This window comes from Manis pentadactyla, chromosome 9, assembly GCF_030020395.1.
Source record: "Manis pentadactyla isolate mManPen7 chromosome 9, mManPen7.hap1, whole genome shotgun sequence".
Classification (NCBI taxonomy): domain Eukaryota; kingdom Metazoa; phylum Chordata; class Mammalia; order Pholidota; family Manidae; genus Manis; species Manis pentadactyla.
In genome coordinates, this window is record NC_080027.1 from 39,300,243 (window position 1) to 39,321,337 (window position 21,095).

At 42.7% G+C, this 21,095-nt stretch overlaps 1 protein-coding gene across 1 annotated transcript in view; it reads left to right on the top strand.

The window, feature by feature from the left end:
* The window catches only part of XRRA1 (X-ray radiation resistance associated 1), a 63,708-nt gene that overhangs the window by 25,796 nt on the left and 16,817 nt on the right, over positions 1 to 21,095 (top strand). The window contains exons 8-11 of the mRNA XM_036929796.2: positions 8,946 to 9,074; positions 9,751 to 9,947; positions 16,334 to 16,374; positions 19,424 to 19,549. Coding sequence (XP_036785691.2) covers positions 8,946 to 9,074; positions 9,751 to 9,947; positions 16,334 to 16,374; positions 19,424 to 19,549 — 493 coding nt within the window. The remainder of the gene's footprint in view (positions 1 to 8,945; positions 9,075 to 9,750; positions 9,948 to 16,333; positions 16,375 to 19,423; positions 19,550 to 21,095) is intronic.

Genomic DNA, 21,095 nt, shown 5'->3' on the forward strand with positions numbered 1-21,095 from the left:
GAAGGAGCAATTCTTATATGAAGAAGCCTTTCACCCTCTTGTAAAGGGATGAAACACAGTTCCAACAACCACTTATCCATTCTTTGGATGATGTTATTTTGTCTTATAAAACAATCACAATCCCACCTGGATATTTTATAACCTAAAACCCAGTAGAGTTAATCACCACTAGCAATTTACACACACACACACACACACACACACACACACACACACACACACACACACACACAACAAGCAAGGAAGAAAGTGTACCTGAAAATATGTGTATTTGCTACAACAGTCTTTTCTGAACTGGTCAGGAGTCCATAGCACATACTTATAAATCCTTTTTCCATCGCCTCTTTAATGTTTCCTTTGCCTTCATCCAGCATCTCAGCTGGTTAGGGTCCTTTAAGTGATGTAGTAGCCTAAACAGTCACTCCTGAAGGGTTTGAGTCCTTATGGTCCTACTTTTAAACTGAGTTCCTGGCATCTTACATTAATATTTTTTAATTGTGGTAAAACACATATAAAATGTACCATCTTAGCCATTTTTAAATGTACAATTCAGGGACATTAAGTACATTCATGTTGATATGCAACCATCACCACCATCCCTCTCCAGAATGCTTTCCTCTTGAAAAATTCCATTATCTTTGACTAATGGACATGACACTTCTAAGAGGAACACCATAAAACTCCCTGGATTCTAAACATATTCCTTTTTGCCCAAGGTACAACAGCAGTCATATCTACTTTTGCTAATCAGTATCAATCACCCAGCCAATATAGTAAAGCCCTCTTTTCCTGCCTATCGGTTTGGTGGAATGAGGAACCCAAGTGGCCAGTAGCAATCTCAATGTCCAGTTAAGTAAACTATCCTTCGTGGCCCCTGTGAAAGTATTCCTCCCTAGGAAACCGAGACCTCTAAATCGGAAGAGCTCAAAGTTGCAGGAATGGGAGCAAAAATTCTGCAAGTAGATACCTGTAAAAGGCTCGGCTCTCATTTCTAGTCATTAATTCCTAGACCCTTACATTCTGGGTATGAGAAAAATAGCATCAGTATCAGTTGCTGGTTTATGTGGTACCCTATCCTAAAGTCAGTACCCCAACTTTGCAGAGGGCAGTCTCCTATAGCCAGTGCAATAAATAAGTTGTCAAGAGACTATTTTACCATCCTATTAGGTCAACTACTTCAGCATGGTAGGGTACATGGTTAAAAAAATGAATTCCATGTCTCTGAGCCTGTTATTGCACTTCTCTGCCATAAAATGTATTCCATGGTTAGAAGCAATGTTATGTGAGGTGCCAGAATAATGAATAAGAAAGCATTCAATAAGTCCAGGGCAGAGAATGCAAATCCATATCCAAAATAGATATTTACTGCTGTAAGGAAAAAAAAAATCACTGCTCCTTTTATGAAAGTGTGCACTGTAGCATTCCCTGAGTAGATGGGGGCCTCTACTTTCCTCCCAGAAATGGAGCCATGTTAGGGACTCAGCATTGGCTTGTGCCACTGGCAAGCTGGGTACTCTGCTGGGGTGGTAGCCAGATCTGCTTTGGTCAAGGGGGACATGTGTAGCCTCCGTGCCTGCTGCCAGGGCCATTGTGCAAGCCCTGGGGTAGCCAAGGAGAGAAGAAGCCAAGTGACATTCACAGAGTGGGTTATCTTGTCCAACTGATCACTGAGAGTCTCCTCTGCAGTGGATGGTCTTTGGGAAGACTGTGTGATTCAGGTGCTCCTCATACTCTCTGCCCATTCGTAAAGGTCCATCCATCCACATAATTTCCCCTCACTCCTCCATATCTGCAATTTTACATCACTTTTTCCAAGCTTTGACTGTTCAGCTACACCTTAGCCCCTGCCCATGAACCAGCATAGACCCGTACTGCTGGCTCTCTTGCCCACCAAGCAAAATGGACAATCAGAGATATTACTCCCTATATTTTACCTATTGGGAGGGTTTCTCTTCCCATCTTTCAGAACTACCCCCGTCTGGGGTTGTAATACTGTAATAGTCTATTTTTAGAGTCAGCATATCATGCACAATCATTTGTAAACCCAGCTGGAGTGTTTCCTGCTGTGTCAGCTGCTTGCAGAACCTTAGTTGTGGGTTGGAGAGGGAGCAGTGCAGCAGGAGCAGGCATCACAGGAACCGACGCCACATCCATTCATGCAACTTTTCCAGACTTGCTTGAGCCTAATTTCAAATACTGCTTTTACCTGATGAAGGTTAGCTGCACAGTCAGGTCATGATGAGCCACTCGTGTGGTGTGGTCACCTCATGTCCTGCGGTCAGCTGTTCATTCCCTACCAACATGCAGCAGTAAGCCAGAAACTTTTCTTTCAAAAAGAAAGTAGTTATCTACAGAATAGGGCATAACTTTGCTCAAAAATGATTCTTCAGTTGGTCCCTACAAAAGGCTCTGTTCATAGAGGGCCATGTAATTTATCATCCAAACCAGGACATATTTGAAAGGGAAAAACGATACTGTTCATTATTTGGGGATAACAGGTGAAAATTCAGACTGTTCTTAAAACCCAGGATGTCTGGTGACCCTGTCTATATACAGCACACCTATGTGCCTTAAACATTTAGAGCACAGTTGGACCTGCTGAATCATAATTTCCAGTGCCATTGGCCAGTGACATGTAGCCCAAAAGGCACCTTGCACTGCAGCTGGACCCGTTGTAGAGCCTTGACTTGGGATACTCAGTAGGTAGATCAGAACAGCACAAATGTTTTATTTGTAGCTTCCCAAGCCCAAAAAAGCCAACAAAGTTTTGTGCCTTTTTCTTAGTAACAGGTGGTGCAAGGTGAAGGATGGTGTTTTCACACTGGAAGTATATTCCCACAAACTCCAGATACCTGGATGTCAAGAAAATTAATCAAGGTGGCTGTTCATTGAGTTTTTGTGGGGCTTACCTCCATCCTGTGGCACATATAGATCTTCCTAAGGCATCTAGGGCATTTGTAAGTTCCTGCCCCTCAGGTCCAATCAACATAATGTTCTGTGGAATACCAAAACATATTGGTAATGGTGTGCAATAGATGATACTAGGGCTAAAGAGTTGCTGTAGCCTTGAGAGATGAGGACAAATGTGTGTCACTGTCCCTGTCAGGCAAAAGCAGACTGATTTTAGTAGTTCTTGTTAATTGAGAAAGAGAAAGAAACATCTGCCAGGCCCTCAGCTGTATCACAATGCCAGGGCCTTTGCTGATTTGCTACAGTAAGAAGAGTCCACATGAGAAACAGCAGTGAAAGTGGAGTCACCACCTGACCAAGCTCACAGTAATCTATAGCCTTTCATCAAGACCTGTCTCATGCACAGACAAATAACCAAGTTAAACAGGGAAGTCATAGAAGTCATTACCCTTCCACCTTTCCAGTCTTTAGTGATGGCAGTAATCTTGGCAATTACTTCAGGGATGTGAAATTATTTTTGGTTTTCTGTTCTAGAAGCAAAATTCCTGGAAATTCAATCTAGCCCTTCCTGCTATAATAATCCCCACTCTGTTGGTCAGTGAACAAGTGTTATTCTGTCAGTTGCTTAGTATGTCTGTTCTAATTATACCCTCAGGAACTGGGGAGATAACCACAAAGTAGGTTTATGACTTCACTGAGTCCATTCATAGGCTAAATTTCCACCCCTCCATCTGATCTTCATAATCCCCCACTTTGAGTGATAGACCCCCATGCCTTTCTTATCCCCAGACCTTAGCACCGATTTGTAGATATTGCCCAGTAATCCTTGAAAGGCCTAGCTTAGCGCTGTTCAGTAGCGCTTTCTGCAATGTTGGAAATGTTCTTTATCTGCATTGTCTAATATGGTAGCCACTAGCCATATCGAGCACTTGAAAGGTGGTCAGTGTGACTGAGGAACTGGATTTTTTTTTCAGTTTAATTAGCTTTAATTTAAATGTAAATAGGACACTGAATAAGAGGCATGACTCTCCCTTTGGTCAAGTCAAATCACTTTTTTTTTCCTCACCAAATCACTTTCTCAATCTCTCTCTCTCTGTTACATAGATCACTCATAATTCCAAATCATCTTAATTCAGTTATAGCATTTGAAGTTACTAGAAGCTAGATCTCAGGCTGGACAGGACTGCACTGTTTCTAGTTCACACTCCTAGGGTTTGGGCCTCCAATGCCCTAACTCAGAGCAGGGCAGTTTATCAGGGCTCCCTCTCTGCACTCCAGATTTTGGCCCCTAGACTAGCAAGGGTATCAGAATCTCTGCTCAGCTTCTCAGCTCCTCTGCCACACTGGGAGTCAACAGAGAGCCTTAGGGGAAAGTGGCCCAAATATCCCATCTTCCGTTTTGGGCTTCCTTCTTCCAAAACGAGGCCTCCCAATTTGTCACAGCTTGTTAGGTCCCAGATGCCTTTAAAGAAGATTGTTTTTGATATGTATCTATATATTTTGTCTGGAATTTCTGTTTATACTCAGCAGAGGGTTGGCCCACATTATTTAATCTCGAATACCATAAACCTTTCCATTTATTTTGGCCAAATTCCTAGGAGCACCTAGTATGGAACTATTTTCAACTAAGTGAAACTAGCTGGGTATTTTCTGAATATTTGGGCTACAGTTTTGTGAAGGGTCCTGTCTACCCTCCCCTGTCACCTTCTCTGTTCACTGCAGGGCGGTTTCCTGCTGGCTGTGGGGTGAGGGGTTCTGGTTCACGGTCCCCTGAGGATACATCTTTTTTAGGATCCCAGATTCATGTAGGGGTCTCCCATCACATGCCCTACCTGCTGTTCCCGCAGTATCAGCCAGATGTCCTCAAGGCAAAAGTAGCCTCTTGTGCTCAGTTTCTGCCTCCTGATTTTTGACTACAGTAGCCCACTTGGTCACTGTCTTCACATCTCCTACATGTTTTCAAATGATGGACCTTTTTTCTTTTAACGTCTTATTCATCATTCTAGTTGTTTTCAGTGGAAAGCCTTGTCACATAAAGTAAGGCGTGTCTGTGCCGCTCTGCACTTGTACTTTCTTACATATAAAATGGGCAGGATAGGTGTACTCCCACTTGCTCAGAGAATCCATTGAAATTATTCTGCTTGGAAAGCTGTGAGGCTCCAAACAAGCGTTATTGTCATTGTCTTCCCACTCGTCTGTCCACGTTCGATATGCTCTGTAGATGCCTCTTCTTCTGCCAGCCTCTTAAATGCTGGTGGTCCCCAGCTGTCCATTCTCAACCCCTTGTTTTTCTTAATCGTTATAATCTTTCTTGGAGGTTCCATCCTTTCCCCAGTTTTAGTTACTTCTCTGGTTCACTTCTACCATCTGAGCTAAAAGCACATATATCCCATTTATCCTACCAAACTCATCATACATGTGCCGATGCCAAGATCTGCTCCTCCTAGATCCCTGGCCTTGGCGATGGGCACAGCTCTCCACCCGCTGTGCAGTCGTCCAGAATAGAAACCGGGGCATCAGCTGGAATCTTCCCTTCCTCGCTTCACATACCCATTCAGTCCCAGATGCTGTGAATTGTACTTCCTAAACCTTCCTCAAGCTTGACCATCTCTGTCATCTTGTTTAGTGTCAGTCTGGTTTCTCACCTTGTAGCCCTTCCTCCTTACCATCAGCCAGAGTGCAATTTCTCAAATGCCATCTGATTCTGTCACTACCCTGAGTAAAGTCCTGCGGCAGCTCCCCAGTGTTCTAAAGAGAGACTTCATTAACATTGATCACAAGGCTTTTTGTGACCTGTCTTGGCCTGCTTCGCCCTCCTCTTTTCACTGTTTTCCATTTCATGAAACGCCTCATCTATTCTGAACTATTTGCCTCTCTCTTCCTGGATAGATCTAGCTATTATCTCCATCTGCGTGAGTTACAGGAATCATATTCGACCCACTCCATCTTAAGGCTGCCCCGTTACTCGTTTTGACTGGCATCTGATACTTCGGCTCTCCCACTGGGCCTGTTCCCTCTGCCCCTTGGACCACACGGGTTGGCTCTCTGAGGCTTGACCAGCACAGAGCAGAGGGGGAGTGTACCTCTTTTTTCTAATCACTGATTCCTAATACTACCACCTAAAAGAGTACTAGCTTTTCGGCAGCCACTTCATAAGTCCTCTTTTACACAAGCAAGCTGTTAAGCCATGTCTCCCTCATCCTGTGTTTGCATGGTGGGTTTTCTGTATCTTATCACAAGAGCTGATCTGACATTTCACCAGACATTAGAGCTGTTAAATCCCATCTTGTTTGCCTCAGCCCTTGGTTCAGTCTGTTGGGCAATATTTTTAGCCCAATCCAAAGTCTTACAACATAAAGTGGAAGAAATCTTCTTGCATCGTGTAGAGGAACTGACTGGGCCCAGAGATGCTTGACCCCAGCTGGAAGTCACACAGCAATCACAGCTCCAGTGGTGGCACCAGAGCCCAGGGCGCCTCATCCCTGTTCCAATGCTTCTCGTCTGGCAGGCGAACTCCCACTCCCGCATCCAGCCCTGCGTCATGCTGTTGGCTTCTAAAATAATTAAATCCATCAGATTTAAAATGCATTAATTCCTTTTGCCAGTAGAAGGTATAATAAAAATAGCACCACTCTGAACAGCTGGACACCTCAGTCTCTCTACCACGAACAGACTCCTGCCACTTCAAAGAACTTTTCTCCCACGCCTGCCACAGGAAGGGCTCAGTGGGAGAGCCTGACACTTTCCTCAGGGGCCTGGCATCTTGTCCCTCTCACCCGTCTAGTGACTGCCCCCCAATTTAATCATCTATTTTAGAGACAAAATGAAGTTTTTCTATCGTATAATTAGGGTGAAACTTTTAGAAGGTAAAGCACTGTAATGTGTCACAAGACAGAGCCAGCTTCTCCATTATGAGGTGTAAGAGGAATTTTTTGAAGACTGATTTCTTAGCTGTGTCATATTTCACTGGAGTAAAATAAAGATTGGCTGATGAATTATAGATCAACAGAGCTGCTGTGCACACTTTGGTACTGCTCGCAGGTAGAAATGAAAAATCCAGTGTGTGAAAGCTGGTCCTTTCAGGAAGAGGAGAAGGGTCATCTGTGATCTTCAAATACCATGAACTAAAGGCTTCTTTTCTTCTTTGTAGAGCATCTCTGGTCTTTGGACAGAAGCCTATTCCCACACCCACTTGCCAGGGCTCTTTCTGAAACCAGAACTGACCTGTGCTGTTTTTAGTCAGAGCTGCCATGGTTATACTGTGCAGAAGGCCATCAGTATTAGAGTAACAAAAAAGGAGGAATTTACTATAAGAACACTGGAGACTCTCACAGCCATGCCTTAGGGACGCACTGAACAGAAGGCCGGAGGCTGACGGAGCAGCCCGGAAGTTCCGTGTCTCAGCTCTCACATCTGCTCTGCTCTGCAAGTCACCCACTTTTCTTTCACAGCTGGGCTGCCTGTATCTCTCTGGGCCCCATGGGTAACATGATTGCCCAGAACTTCTAAATATATTACAGCTCCAGCCATCGAGCGATGCTTTTTCCTCCCTGTTCCTCACCTCTCTCACAGTGGTTAAGAGCTCAGCAAATTCTCTCTCCATTCTTCATGGCTTAGCTTAAGTGTTGCTTTCCCTGAGTCTCCCCAGTGCATGCCTGCCGCCATGCTGTGTGCCGCCTCTGGTAAAGCATTTGTCCCCTGTGCCCAGCATGTCCACCTCCTCCACAAGACGTAAGTGCCTTGAGGGGAGGGATCTTTTTCTCCTTGTCTTCCCAGTACCCGGTTCCATAAATGTCTGTTAAAGAAATTCATGAGTGTAAATGAATGACTATACGCCCTCTCTAAATTCACCTTTGAAATATTCCTGACTTTACGTGTATTGTTAAAGTCCTTTTGGACTTTTGAACTCACTTCCTACCTTCGTCAAGCTCTCTCTGACTCAGGCAACAGCTACACTTCCACCTCCACCTTCTGATTTACATGGGGCTTGAAGATATGATGCAAGAGGTGGATGCTCCAAGACAGGGCCTGGGGTTTCGAGTCAAGTCTGAGTTCTACCACTTTCTAGCTATGAGACTTTAAGCACGTTATTCTGAGTTTGAGTATCTGAAAAGGAGATAAAGTAACACCTGACCTCCTTTGTGGTGTTTTGAAATGACATAGAACACCTAACACAATCCCAAGAATGTGGTAGGCACTGAACAAATGTTACTTTCCCTCCTCCTCACTGTGAGCACGTTTGTGGTTTATGTCTGTATGCGTATTTGTGACTGCCTCTGTGTGTATTTATTTGAGTATATGGAGGAGATGGATTTGGAGGGAGGAATGAAAATATGATTTGAGTCATCTACCTGTGTGTACTTAAAAATAACTACCTAGGCCCCTTCCACTGGGAGCACAAATGAGGTCCCATTAATGATAGTACTTATAATGCCACCACTTCCTGTCCCACCTGTGTAATTCAGGACCTGTTAAATTCCACTATCCGGTGTTTCTGGGACTCCTCAGAGAGTTTGAATTTAAAAAGAGACTTCTCACCTCCTTACTGATGTATGCATTTTATGAAGTCACCTCAGAGGAGAGCCTTCCAGCATCCAGCCTACCTTACCCCACACAGTGACAAAGCTGTGGTCCATGCCAAGGGCACTGTCTCCTCGTGCCCCCACGCTTACCAGTCCTGGAGTAACAGCATGCCCAGGAGTCTGCCCTGACCCAAAATTCTCCCCGCAGAAGCTTCCCCTCAACTCAGTCATGCCTCATTCACTCTGATATTAGTGCCTCCAATCCTGTCTCAGCCTGGTCTCACTGAATCCATCTGCAAATGTTCCTCCATGTAGAAGACTGTATGTATGAGTGGGGTTTCAGGAAGGGGAATTATAGTTCTGGTGCTACTCTGCAGAGACCTCTCTTGAGCACTTGAAAAGTTCCCAAGCTGGTAAGCCCTCTCGGTCAATTCAGTATCCTCCATTTCTTCCTGGGCATGGCAGAGCTTGGCTCTTGCCCTTGCTCATTACCCAAGATCTTTGCACTCACAGGGAGGCATCTGTAACATCACTGACAAGCAAGAGGTACGTCCTGAGGTTCCCAGTGCTGGAGACACTGATGCTGGATGACAACAAACTCTGCAACCCCAACTGCTTTGCCAGCCTGGCTGGGCTCAGGAGGTAAAGCCATAAACTCTCTTGGCAGGGCCCCCTCTAACCCCCAGCCTTGCTCACACCCTGAGTGCTGCCCTGGAAGCCAAAAGACCTGGGTTTAAACCCCAGCTCCACCACCTATCTCTGCTGTGTGGCCATGGGTAAGTCATTTCTCCCTCTGAGTTCTAGCTCAGCCATTAAAGTGGGGCGTCAGTAGGGACATTTCTGATCATGTGACTGGATTAGCAGCAGCAAAAAGAAAGGAGGGTAGGAGGAAATATTACTGGAGACAGGATCCTGACCATCAGAAAGGAGACAGAAAAAAAAAAGGATCAGAATCAGAAAGATAAGTTTAACTGCTGAGTTCTACTTATTTGATTGAAGTAATGAAAATGCCGGCATTTAAATGGTTAAACTAAACCCTTGGGAAGATTTACTTTGGATTCAGCTACCATTTACTGAATAACTACTTTGTGCCAGGCCATTAACATTACCTCATTTAATCTTCATAAGAACCTTGAAAGGTTAATGAATAGTATCCCCATTTAGAGATAGGCATATTGAGGCCCAGAGAGTAAGTCACTGGTTCAAGGTCACACAAGTGTCCAAACTTGAGTCCATGTTGTTTCCCTAAAGTTGCTTGGTAAATGTCCCTGAGGTATCATTATTGCTGTGATTCTGCATTCGCTTTCCTTAATTAAAGACTGAAGAAGTTAAGCCTGGACCAAAACAGGATTTCCTGGATCCCGTACCTACAGCAGGTTCAGCTCCTCGATGGATCAGACAGCCCCTGGAAAGAGTCCCAGTCCACGCTGCAGCCCAAGGCACGGATGTTTGAGGCCTCAGATGAGCAGCCAGATGATTCTGTACTGCCCATGAAAAACGACGTTGACCAGATGGGTGAGTGATGCCCTTTCCAGAGACTCTAGGCCCATGGTGGGAACAAGCTTCTGAGAATTTGTTCTGAAAGCAGCTCCCTGGGAGCTGCTGCATGGAGAAGCTGTTGGGCTGAGCAAGGTGAAAGTCTCACAGGAATTATTTCAGTGACTTCCTAAGTGATTCTCAGCTAAGATGCTTTTAAAATCCAATTTAAAAAATAGATTTTTTAAAAATCTCAAATAACAAAGAAACTCCAAAGTAAGGCTTTTCAGAGATGGTTAATTCAGGGGGTGCTTCCATGTTCTCAAGGACTTACATTCTTCCCTTCTTTTTTCCTGCCATCCTTGGCCTGCTTTCTTGTCCTTGTTGGCTGGTTCCCACTGAGGTCTCAAGATGGCTACCCCAGTGCCAAGAATCACATCCAAATGGCAACATTCAGAGGCAGAAATGTCACCTTATTATAAACGAAAATTCCTTTAATACATGAAGAAATTTCTGGATTATATATTCTGCTCCACTGATCTAGTTATCTATTACTGTGCCAATACCTTACTGTTTTTGTTTGTTAACATTTATCTTAAATTGAAGAATAACTTACATAGAGTAAAATACAGAAATCTTTTGTAGAGCTTGAACTTTTACATACATGAGCTCATTTAACCACCACCTATAGTACAACATAGAGCATTTCCAGCATCCCATGTGGTACTGTCCCAATTATTACCTCCTCCAAGAACAACCACCATTCTGACTTCTATCACCATAGATGAGTTTGCCTGATTTGCAATTCATCTACATGGAATCGTAGAGCATGTGCTCTTTTGTGTCCAATTTGTTTCACTCAGCATAGGTCTATGAAACTCATTCATCTTGCTGCATATATCAGCAGTTCACTCTTTTGCATTTCTCTTATTTATTCCATATACACCACAATTTATCCTTTTTACTGTAGACATTTTGGCCATTTCTGTTTGGGGCTGTTATAGATAAAGCTACTGTGAACATTCTTTTACATCTTTTGGTAGACTTAAGCACCTGTTTCTGTTGGGTATATACCCACGAGTGGGACTGCTGGGTCATGGAGTATAAAAGTATGTTTAGCATTCGGAGATATGTGGTTGTACCAATTTTCATTCCCATATTAATGTAAGAGATTTCCAGTTACTCCATATCTTCACAAATACTTGGTAAAGGCAATCTTTTAAATTTTACCTATTTTTTGATAGGTCTGTAGTGATAGCTCATTGTGGCTTAATTTGCATTTCTCAAGGGGCTAGTGATGTTGAGTACGTTTTCATATATTTATTGATCACTTTGATATCCTCTTTTGGAAATATCTATTCAAGTCTTTTGTCTATATTTAAATTGGGTTATATGTCTTTTTCTTGTTGATTTATTTGAGTATTTTATATATCCTGGATACAAGTCCTTTGTAGATCTGTGTATTACAAAACTTTTTTCCCAGGCTGTGGCCTGCTTTTTCGTATTATTAATGGTGATTGATGAACAGAAGTTCTTAACATTAATGAAGTCCAATTCATCCATCTCTTGTGGTTGGTACTTTTTATTTCCTGTTCAAAAGTTTTTTTGACTATCCCAAGCCATGAAGATATTTTCCTATATTTTCTTTTAGAAACTTAATTATTTCAGTTTTTACATTCTGGTCTATTATCTGTTTAGCATTGGTTTTTGTATATGATGTGAAGTAGTGTCAAAGTTTACTTTTTTATTTGGATATCTAATTGACACAGCACCATATGTTAAAAAGACTATATTCTTTTCCCCACTGACTTGTAGGGGAGATATTATGGTAAGGCAGATGACAGTGTATATGTCTAAATTAATGTAGCTTTATAACAAGTTTTGATAACTGATAATGAAGTTTTCCAGTCATGTTTTTGTTCTTCAAAATTGCTAGCTATTATAAGGCCTTCGCATTTGCTTATAAATTTTAGAAACAGCTTGTCATTTCCCAAAATCCTACTGGAATTTTGAGTGGAATTGTATTGAACCTATAGACGAATTTGGAGAGAACTGACATCTTTACAATATTGAGTTTTCTAACTCATTGAAATAATATATCCCACTATTTGTTAGGTCTTTTAATACTCTTCAACAATGCTTTGTAGTTGTCAATGACAAGATCATGCATATCTTTCATTAGATTTATTCCTAGGTATTTGGTTCTTTTTTATACTATTGTCAATGGTATTGCTTTTTTATATTTAATTTCCACTTGTTTGTTGCTAGTACATAGAAATTTGTTTCTAGTACACAGTACATAGAATTAGTGAAAGTTTATCCCATAACCTTTCTTCTTTTTTTAATTAATTTAATTTTTTAAAATCAAATGTACATCACAGTGGTTAGACCATCTCCTGCCACTCCGCCCCCACCCGCACCACTCCCCCTTGGTAACCACTACTCACTTCTCAGTGTCTGTGAGTCTAATGCTGTTTTGTTCCTTATGTTTTGCTTTGTTTCTGTACTCCACAAAGAAGTGAAATCATATGGTATTTCTTTCTCCACCTGGCTTATTTCACTGAGCATAATACCCTCTAGATCCATCCATGTTGTTGCAAATGGCAGGATTTCTTTTCTTTTTATGGCTAAATAATATTCCATTGTGTATATGTACTACATCTTCTTTATCCATTCATCCAATGATGGACACTTAGGTTACTTCCATATCTTGGCTCTCGCGACAGTGCTGCGATAAACCTATGGGTGCACATATCTTTCCGAATCAGGGATTTTGTGTTTTTTTTGGTTAATTCCTAGGAGTAGAATTACTGAGTCAAATGGTATTTCTGTTTTTTAGTTTTTTGAGGAACCTCCATAGTGCTTTCCACAGCAGTTGCAACAATTTGTGGTCCACCAGCAGTGTAGGAGGGTTCCTATTTCTCCGCATCCTTGCCAGCATTTGTTATTTCTTGTCTTTTGGATAGTGGCCATTCTAACTGGTGTGAGGTGATATCTCATTGTGGTTTAATTTGCATTTCCCTGATGATTAGTGATGTGGAGCATCTTTTCATGTGCCTGTTGGCCGTTTGTATTTCTTCTCTGGAGAAGTGTCTGGTCAGGTCCTCTGCTCATTTTTTTATCAGATTTTTTGTTTTTTGGGTGTTGAGGTGTATATATATATATATGAGTTCCTTATATTTTGGATGTTAATGCCTTATTAGATGAGTCCTTTACATATGTATTCTCCCATGCTGTAGGATGCCTTTTGTTCTCCTGATAGTGTCCTTTGCTGTATGGAAGTATCCCATAACCTTTCTCACTGCACTTACCACTTTTAATTATTTACAGGTTCTTCTTTGGTTATCTTTGTTCACAATCAAGACATCTATAAATGAGGGCCATTTTATCTCTTCTTTTCTAATCTTATACCTTGTTATTTCTTTATTTTGCTAAGACTTCCAGTACATATCCAGAACACTATCTCTTGACAGTTTTAATGTTTAAAATATCTTTTATTCTGTCATCATCTGCCTATTAATTTTGTCTGTAATAGTATAGATGATTATTTTGCAAAGAAATTCTTAATTTTGATCCAGCCAAATGTATTGGTTTTCTAGGGCCACCATAGCAAGACACCACAGACAGGGTAGCTTAAACAACAGCCTGAAGGCTAGAAGTCCAAGATCAATGGCTTGGCAGGTTGGTTTCTCCCGAGGCTTCTGTCCCTGGCTTACAGGTGGCTGTCTGCCTCCTTGCAGTGTCCTCCCATGGTCGCCCCTCAGTCTGTTGTCTGGGTCCTAATCTCCTCTTCTTACAAGAAGACTATTCAGATTGGATTAAGACCCATCCTAATAACCTCACTTAACTTTATTACCTCTTTAAAGGTCCTATCTCCAAAAACAGTCACATTCTGAGGTAGTAGGTATTCAGGACTTCAACATATGAATTTTGGGAGGGACACATGTCACCCTATAATGCAAAGTCTAAACAATTTTGCCTGATGGTTTGTGCCTTTGGGTTCTTAAGAAGTACCTCCCTTTCTAATAGCCACAAAGATAGTTCCCTATTCTATGTTGCTGTTCATTTTGCTGTTTGAATGATTCTTTCAAAGAGGGTTTGTGTGTAGATTTTCTGAGTCCTTAAAATATACAAAACTACCTTTGTTTTGTTATCACATTTGAATGCTAGTTTGGCTGGATAAAGAATTCTAGCCTTAAAATAATTTTCCCTTAAAACTTTGAAGATATTATTCCATTGCCCACTAGATCCATTGTTCCGGTAAGAATCTGACACCAATCTGATTCTCATCTCTTTGCAGGAAACCTATTTTTGCCCTCTGGAATCTCTTAAGATTTCCCTTTCATTCTTTGGAAATTTTACTAAAATGCATGTAGGTGTGCAACTCATTTTCATTTATCCAGCTAGGTACTTTAAGGGTTCTTTTAGTCAAAAATGTATGGTCTCCTTACTCTTGGAAACAATTTTTTAATTTCCCCTTCCCATTCTCTGTGTAGGCTCCCTGTGAAATTCTATCAGATGCTGAAAGTTTCAGATTTATCACCTATTCCTCTTTGCTGTTATACTTTAAATTTTGCCTTTTTGCTCTGCATTTTCAGAGAGGCTCTCAACTTGGTCTTCCATCTTATGAATTAGCTCTTCAACTTGGTCTGTTCACTCATCCAGCACATAATTATTAAGTATTTTATTTGCTTATTGTATTTTAAATTTACAAACTTGTTAATAGCCTGTTCCACCATAACCTACTTTTTGTTTTAGGAATGAAATAGCCTTTCGGATTCCTCGGAGGACACTAATTATTCTATTTTAAAGTTTTTATTCTTTTTGTAAACTGCATTGTGGTTTTTGTTAGATGCCACTTCTGTTTTTTAATATATCATAACTTTTTTTTCATAGTGTTAACTTTCCTCAGATACTAGGAAATTCTTTTTTTTTATTAAGGTATAATTGATATACACTCTTATGAAGGTTTCACATGAAAAACAATGTGGTGACTACATTCACCTATATTATCAACTCCCCCCCATACTCCATTGCAGTCACTGTCCATTAGTGTATAAGATGCCACAGAGTCACTACTTGTCTTCTCGTCTTCTCTGTGCTACACTGTCTTCCCCATGATCCCCCCCACACCATGTGTGCCAATCATAATACCCCTCAATCCCCTTCTCCCTCCCTCCCCACCTGCCCTACCCTACCCTTCCCCTTTGGTAACCACTAGTCCCTTCTTGGAGTCCTTGAGTCTGCTGCTGTTTTGTTCCTTCAGTTTTGCTTTGTTGTTATACTCCACAAATGAGGGAAATCATTTGGTACTTGTCCTTCTCCGCCTGGCTTATTTCACTGAGCATAATACCCTCTAGCTCCATCCATGTTGTTGCAAATGGTAGCATTTGCTTCTTTCTTTCTTATGTCCATCTTTTGTTGAACAGTCTCCAACCAGAAACTTAGAATGCAGGTTCAGATTTCTGGGGCTGCTTCCTGAGATTGAGGGGATGGGCAGCACATGTACTGAGGCAGAGTGTGCTGAAGCCTGTCTTTCATGTGGGGGCTCTCTGTCTCCCCAGGGGATCACTCTTCAGCACCCACACTTACAACATGGCCCATCCTCCTGCCAACTCCTACTTTGTTCCTTGCAGACTTTTCTCAAACTTCCTTCCAGACCATTGCCACAGGAGTAGTTATTTATGCCATGTGGTGTTTCAGTCCTATTATTGTTTACTTCATTTTCATGTAATCTTTCTCATTTTAATATCATCAGCATATAGAAGGGGTCCCATTAGCCAGGGCAAAGGTGAGTGGTGTCTGCACAGGATCCAGGCCCAGAAGATGCTTTGATTTATTAGGCTGACCTCGGCTGTTTATTGGCTCATCTTATTCCAGTGGTCCCAAGAATGAAATCAGCAGCAGCTTCTTCCTTAAGTCAGGAAGGTTATTCTTAGTATCTCTCCTGAATTCACTGTCTTTAACACATTCTATTTCTACTAATATAACAAATATACTATTTTTAGATCCTCTGACAGAACATCTCTCTCCTAAGATGGTTGGGTTGCCTTCTGATTAGTACTAACTACCCAGCAGCCCTGAGGCTGGGAAGAGCTTGCACATTGCAAGGTCAGAAGGAAGGTCAGTGTGGCTGAAATATAGTATGAGGGGCAGGGGATCATGAGGTAGATTCGCGAAGAAGGCAAGGGCCAGATCAGGCAGGGCCTCAAAGGCCCGGCCAAGGACTTGAGATTTTATTCTGTGTTCAAAGGGCTCATGACCTGACAGATGCCGCAGACACCCCTCCTCCCCTGTTAGCACTGGAGCTAACGACCAGTGAGGCCCCATCGAGGGTCCTCAGTGGGTGGCAGACCCAGGTCTGGGCCTCTCTGGGAGTCAGTCAGTGCTCTCACCAACCTTCGTCTGTTTCTCTTTTGTTTCAGAGGTTGTGTTCTCATCTCACCCTGGATTTTCAACCTCAGAGGTAGGAACTGCCTGTTCTGTATTTGTGTCCTTGAGTGAGAACATCAATTTTAGTAAACAAAAAGAAGCTAATGAAGCCACAAGATGCATTTATATGTATCACACTTGATGAAGCCCATTCATTGAAAAGGTATTTGCTGAGTACCGACCCTGTGCCAGGCTCGGTGCTGGCCTATGGGGAGGCAGCAGTGGCCTAGACAGACAGGTCCCTGGCCTCACACACCCACAGGCCACCTTTGGTTGCTCTCATATGCTGCTCAGTGGTACTGGGGGCTGCCTCAAGTGATTAAGCTGGCAGTGAAGTGAGACTGCTGCCAGGATGAACAAGAGTCCCTGAAAGCTAGTGATCTTTGTCAAATCCATCACCATCTAGGGCCTAATCATCAGTGTTCCAGGCTGAGATCTGTGATTTTTGTCAGCACAGCATGTTCTTCTCTAGGGTTAGACACTCGCTAAGCAAGCTCATGAAAACTGGTGCACTAACCAACTACTGGTTTATTCATTCACAGTCAGCAGTACAACTATACATCTAGCCACCTGCATCCTTGAGAGGCAGCAAGTAACCCCCTCTCCATAGTTACAGTGTGGGGAGAAATTACATCAGGTAACTGTTGCCATATACCAAACCAACCCAATGATTACTGACCTCAAACAATAGCAGTTTGCTATTGCTCACAATGATTTGGGTTGGTTAGGTGGCTCTGCTGGTTTTGCCAGGGCTTGTTCGTGCAGCTGGCTGGTTAGCTGGCGGCTGGGCTCGTGGGCAGCTGGTATGACTTCGCATCTCTATGTGGTCTTTTCATCCTGGGCCTCACAGCATGGTGGCATCAGGGTTCCAGGAGAACAAAGGTAAATGTAAGGCTCTGAAATTGGAACAATGGCACTTCTAGCACATTCTCCTGGTCAAAGCAAGGCCAGCATAATACAAGACACTCCTGATGCTAGCCACCCAGGGTTACCATAGCCTTACAAATTAAGGACACAATTCCCAACAAGACACCAGCTGTAAGTTTGGGAGTCCCCAGGCCCTCCACACACTTGTGACCAAATGGCTACATACTCTGGAGTTTCGACAACCCCCTCAGTTTCAGTAAGTTGTTAGAACAACTCACAGAATGCAGGAAAGCATTGTACTTGCAATTACAGTTTTACTATAAAGGGTACAAATCAGGTCTAGGAGGTTCTAAACACAGAGCTTCTGTGCCCTCTTACCATGGAATCATTGTGTATCACCCTCCCAGCACATCTGATACGTTTAACAAGTGTCCAGAGTATTTTGTTGGCATTTCATTACATTGGCATGATTGCTTGAACCATGGCCACATACGTGATTGAATTCAATCTCTAGTTACCCCTCTCCTCCCCAGAGATCAGACTGGCATAAAACCCCAACCCTCTTATCAGGTGGTTGTCTTTCTGGCATGGTCAGCCCCCATCCTGAGTCATCTCATTAGCACAAACTCAGGTATGATCCACAGGGTCATGAATAACAAAGACATTCCTATCATTCAGGAATTTCCAAGGCTTTTAGAAGCTCAGTGCCAAGAACCCAAGATAAAGATCAGAAAAATTCTTTATTATCCTATAGCCAGTCTAGTTTCAAGGGGGTAGAGATACAGACTCCACCTCCAAGGCAGGGTCACACTGCAAAAGGGCATGTACATGGGATAGAGGGGCTTGCAGCCATTAAACAGTCCACCACAGAGGTCAGAGATAATTGGGAGGTCGCTAGGTACTCAGATCCCAGTTGTCTGGCATCTGAGAACATGGAGAGTGAGTTGGGGAGTGAATATAGAAAGTTTAATGGCCTCTTTCTGTACAGGTCAGATGCATCTCCCAGACAGGGCCTGCTCTGTTCCCAGCAGGGCCAGTCATGCCCTCAGGGCAGGACACTGGTGCCCTGGACAGTGCCAGATACCCACAAACCTGACTCTCTGGCCTCTTCTCTGTGCTCCAGTCTGACTTGTGCCCTTCAGCTCACACAGCCTTGATCCGGATAAGGACTTACACAGTTGAGGAAAATGCCTTACCAGCTGCCACCACATTCCACTCTCTCGGGTCACCTGGAGAAGAGAGTCATATAAGCACCATCACTGATTTTTGTTTTACTCTCAACAATGACTCACCTGTCCAACCTCTGTGGCTGTACAGGTTGGACCCCAGGAGGGCACAAAATAGTTGGCCCAAAGTAGGTGCTCTACAAATGTTCATTGAATGAACAAGTGAAATTTAAGTGATTTGCTCAAGATTATACAGCAATTAATGGAGCTTAGAACCTAATCTGGTTCATCGGAACCCAATTATTAGCCCAGTATCTACCCTGTAATTTCCTTTGGTCCCATCTTACTCAAGAAATCAGTGTATTGAGTTAGGCAGGGTTATTCCAGCATCTTCCATTTTCTGCTTGGTCAAACATGTTGAACTTGAGGCAGGGGAGGTGATGCTGAAAACCACGGGGTCCTCATGACCCAGGTGCACTGTGCCACTGTCAGGCCCCAAGGCCTGCCTGCAGTCACCCAGACCTAGCTATAATTTTATCCTGGAATGAAGAGCTTCCACTGCCGGATGTGATATAGCCCTTCAGACCAGGTGTTCCAGGCCAAGGTCACTCCTGCTCTGCATCTCCCCACTAGGAAAGGTCCCCTTCACAGTGCCAGCACCTGCCCCTCTGCCTTTCGGAGAAATTTTAGCCCAACTGCATACAAGGGCCAGTTCAGGATAACTTGTTCTAGGACAGAAGTGGGAGGTGGGGGCAAAGCACCTCTGATGTCTGCACCACTGCTGTGTTATCCTTCCGCCTCAGAAAATTGAAACTGGAACTTTGGGTGCCAGGAAATTAGCTCACCATGTGACCTCAGAGAACTTGGAGCCAGAGCTCTGGGCCCCTGGTGACATCTCCCCCTCTGACCCTAGATGTCTCTTTTGGCCAGGCATGTCTAGAATGGTCATTCTTTCCACCACACTCCACAGGAAGGGTCCTGTTGGCCCTTGGCAGCATTCAATTTCATATCATCGGAGCACTTTGACTTAGACCTTTTTTCCCTTCTAAGACAACCAAGGTATGTGCACTGCCTCCCATATTCAAGATTCTTCCTGTGAAGTCACTGAAGGCCAGGAACCAGACGCTGGCCCAGCCCTTTCCAGAGCTGAGGTACCTTAGCCTGGCTGACAACAAGGTGACTTTGCTTCTCTACCCATATTCTCAGCAGCACGGATGGGAGGTGGGTGAAAGCTGCCCTGGCCTAAATGCACGCCAACTCCCTGCGTTACAGATAAGCGGGCTCAGGAATTCTCAGGCTGGGGTAAGAGGAGAGAGTGCAGGCCAAGGCAGGAGTCCATCCATTCAGTCACAGATATTTATTTAACACTTAACCATGTGCCAACCTCTGGGCTAGACACGGGTATACAGATGTGCAGAGAGAGATTGGGCCTCTGCCCTGTGGAGCTTGTCACCTACAGGGAAGACTGATGCTGGACAGATAATCACAATATAAGCATACTTCGTGTTCTGAAGAAATTCACAGTGCTATGAAATATATGACCAGGGGGATCTAACCTAATTGGGATCAAAGAAGGTTCTCGAGAGAGTGGTGTTTAAGCTGAGATCTGAATCAGTGGATATGGTGAAGTGAAGTGTGGGGATAGAGTGAAGGGAGAAGCATTCTAGTCAAAGATAACAGCAGATGTAAAGTCCATGGGACAATTTAACATGTTTTTCCTTAACATGTTTTTCTAATATCCATGTATTGTTTGACTTCCTGTAAATCCCAGTAATTAAACCCTACTCAAGTCTGAAATGCAGGCAACTGCTAAGGTACTCTGCTTACCTTCCTTCGAAGGCACGCAGGTGGTACACTAAACTCCCTATTTTCCTCTTACACTTTTATAATTTTAGCTCTGACATTTAGGTCTGTGATCTATTTTGAGTTAATCTTTGTATATGGTGTGAGGTAGAGAGATCCACCTTCATTCTTGTGTATGTGGATATGCAGTTTCCTCAACACCATTTATTGAAAAGACTATTATTTTCCCACTGAATGGTTTTCTTACCCTTGTCAAAAATCTGTGGACTGTAGATGAATTATGGGTCCCTCTTACTTATGGGTTTCTCTTACTGATCCAAAATAGTTAGAAGTTATCCCTTTTACTGACGTTTTTTGTTAAACTAAACTAGCTGTTAGTTCACTGGATTTCTCTATTATTTGCTTGCTTTCCATTTCATTCATTTCTGCTCATTACTTTATTTCTCTCCTTCTACTCATAATGAGTTTAATCTGCTTTTTTTCTAGTTTCCTAAGTAGTATAATTTTACATTATTGGTTTAGATCTTTCTTCTTTTAATATTACCATGTAAAAACTATACATTTCTTCTCTAAGCACTATTTTAGCTGCATTCTACAAATTGTGATTTGTGTTTTTATCTTCATTCAACTAAAATATTTAAAATTTTTGTTGTGATTTCTTCTTTGATCTTTGTTCTGAAGTGTGTTAATTCCCAAATAGACAGGGATCTCCTAGATGTCATATTTGTTTATTTTTAATTTAATTTTACTATGTAAGAAACAATCTGTAAGATTTCATCCTCTGAAATTTGTTCCAACTTGTTTTATGATCCACCCTTCTATCTTGATGAACATTCTGTGTGCACTTAGAAAAAAATGTGTATTCAGCAGTTTGGGGAGGTAATGTACTCTAAATACCTTAAACGATTAAGTTAAGGTG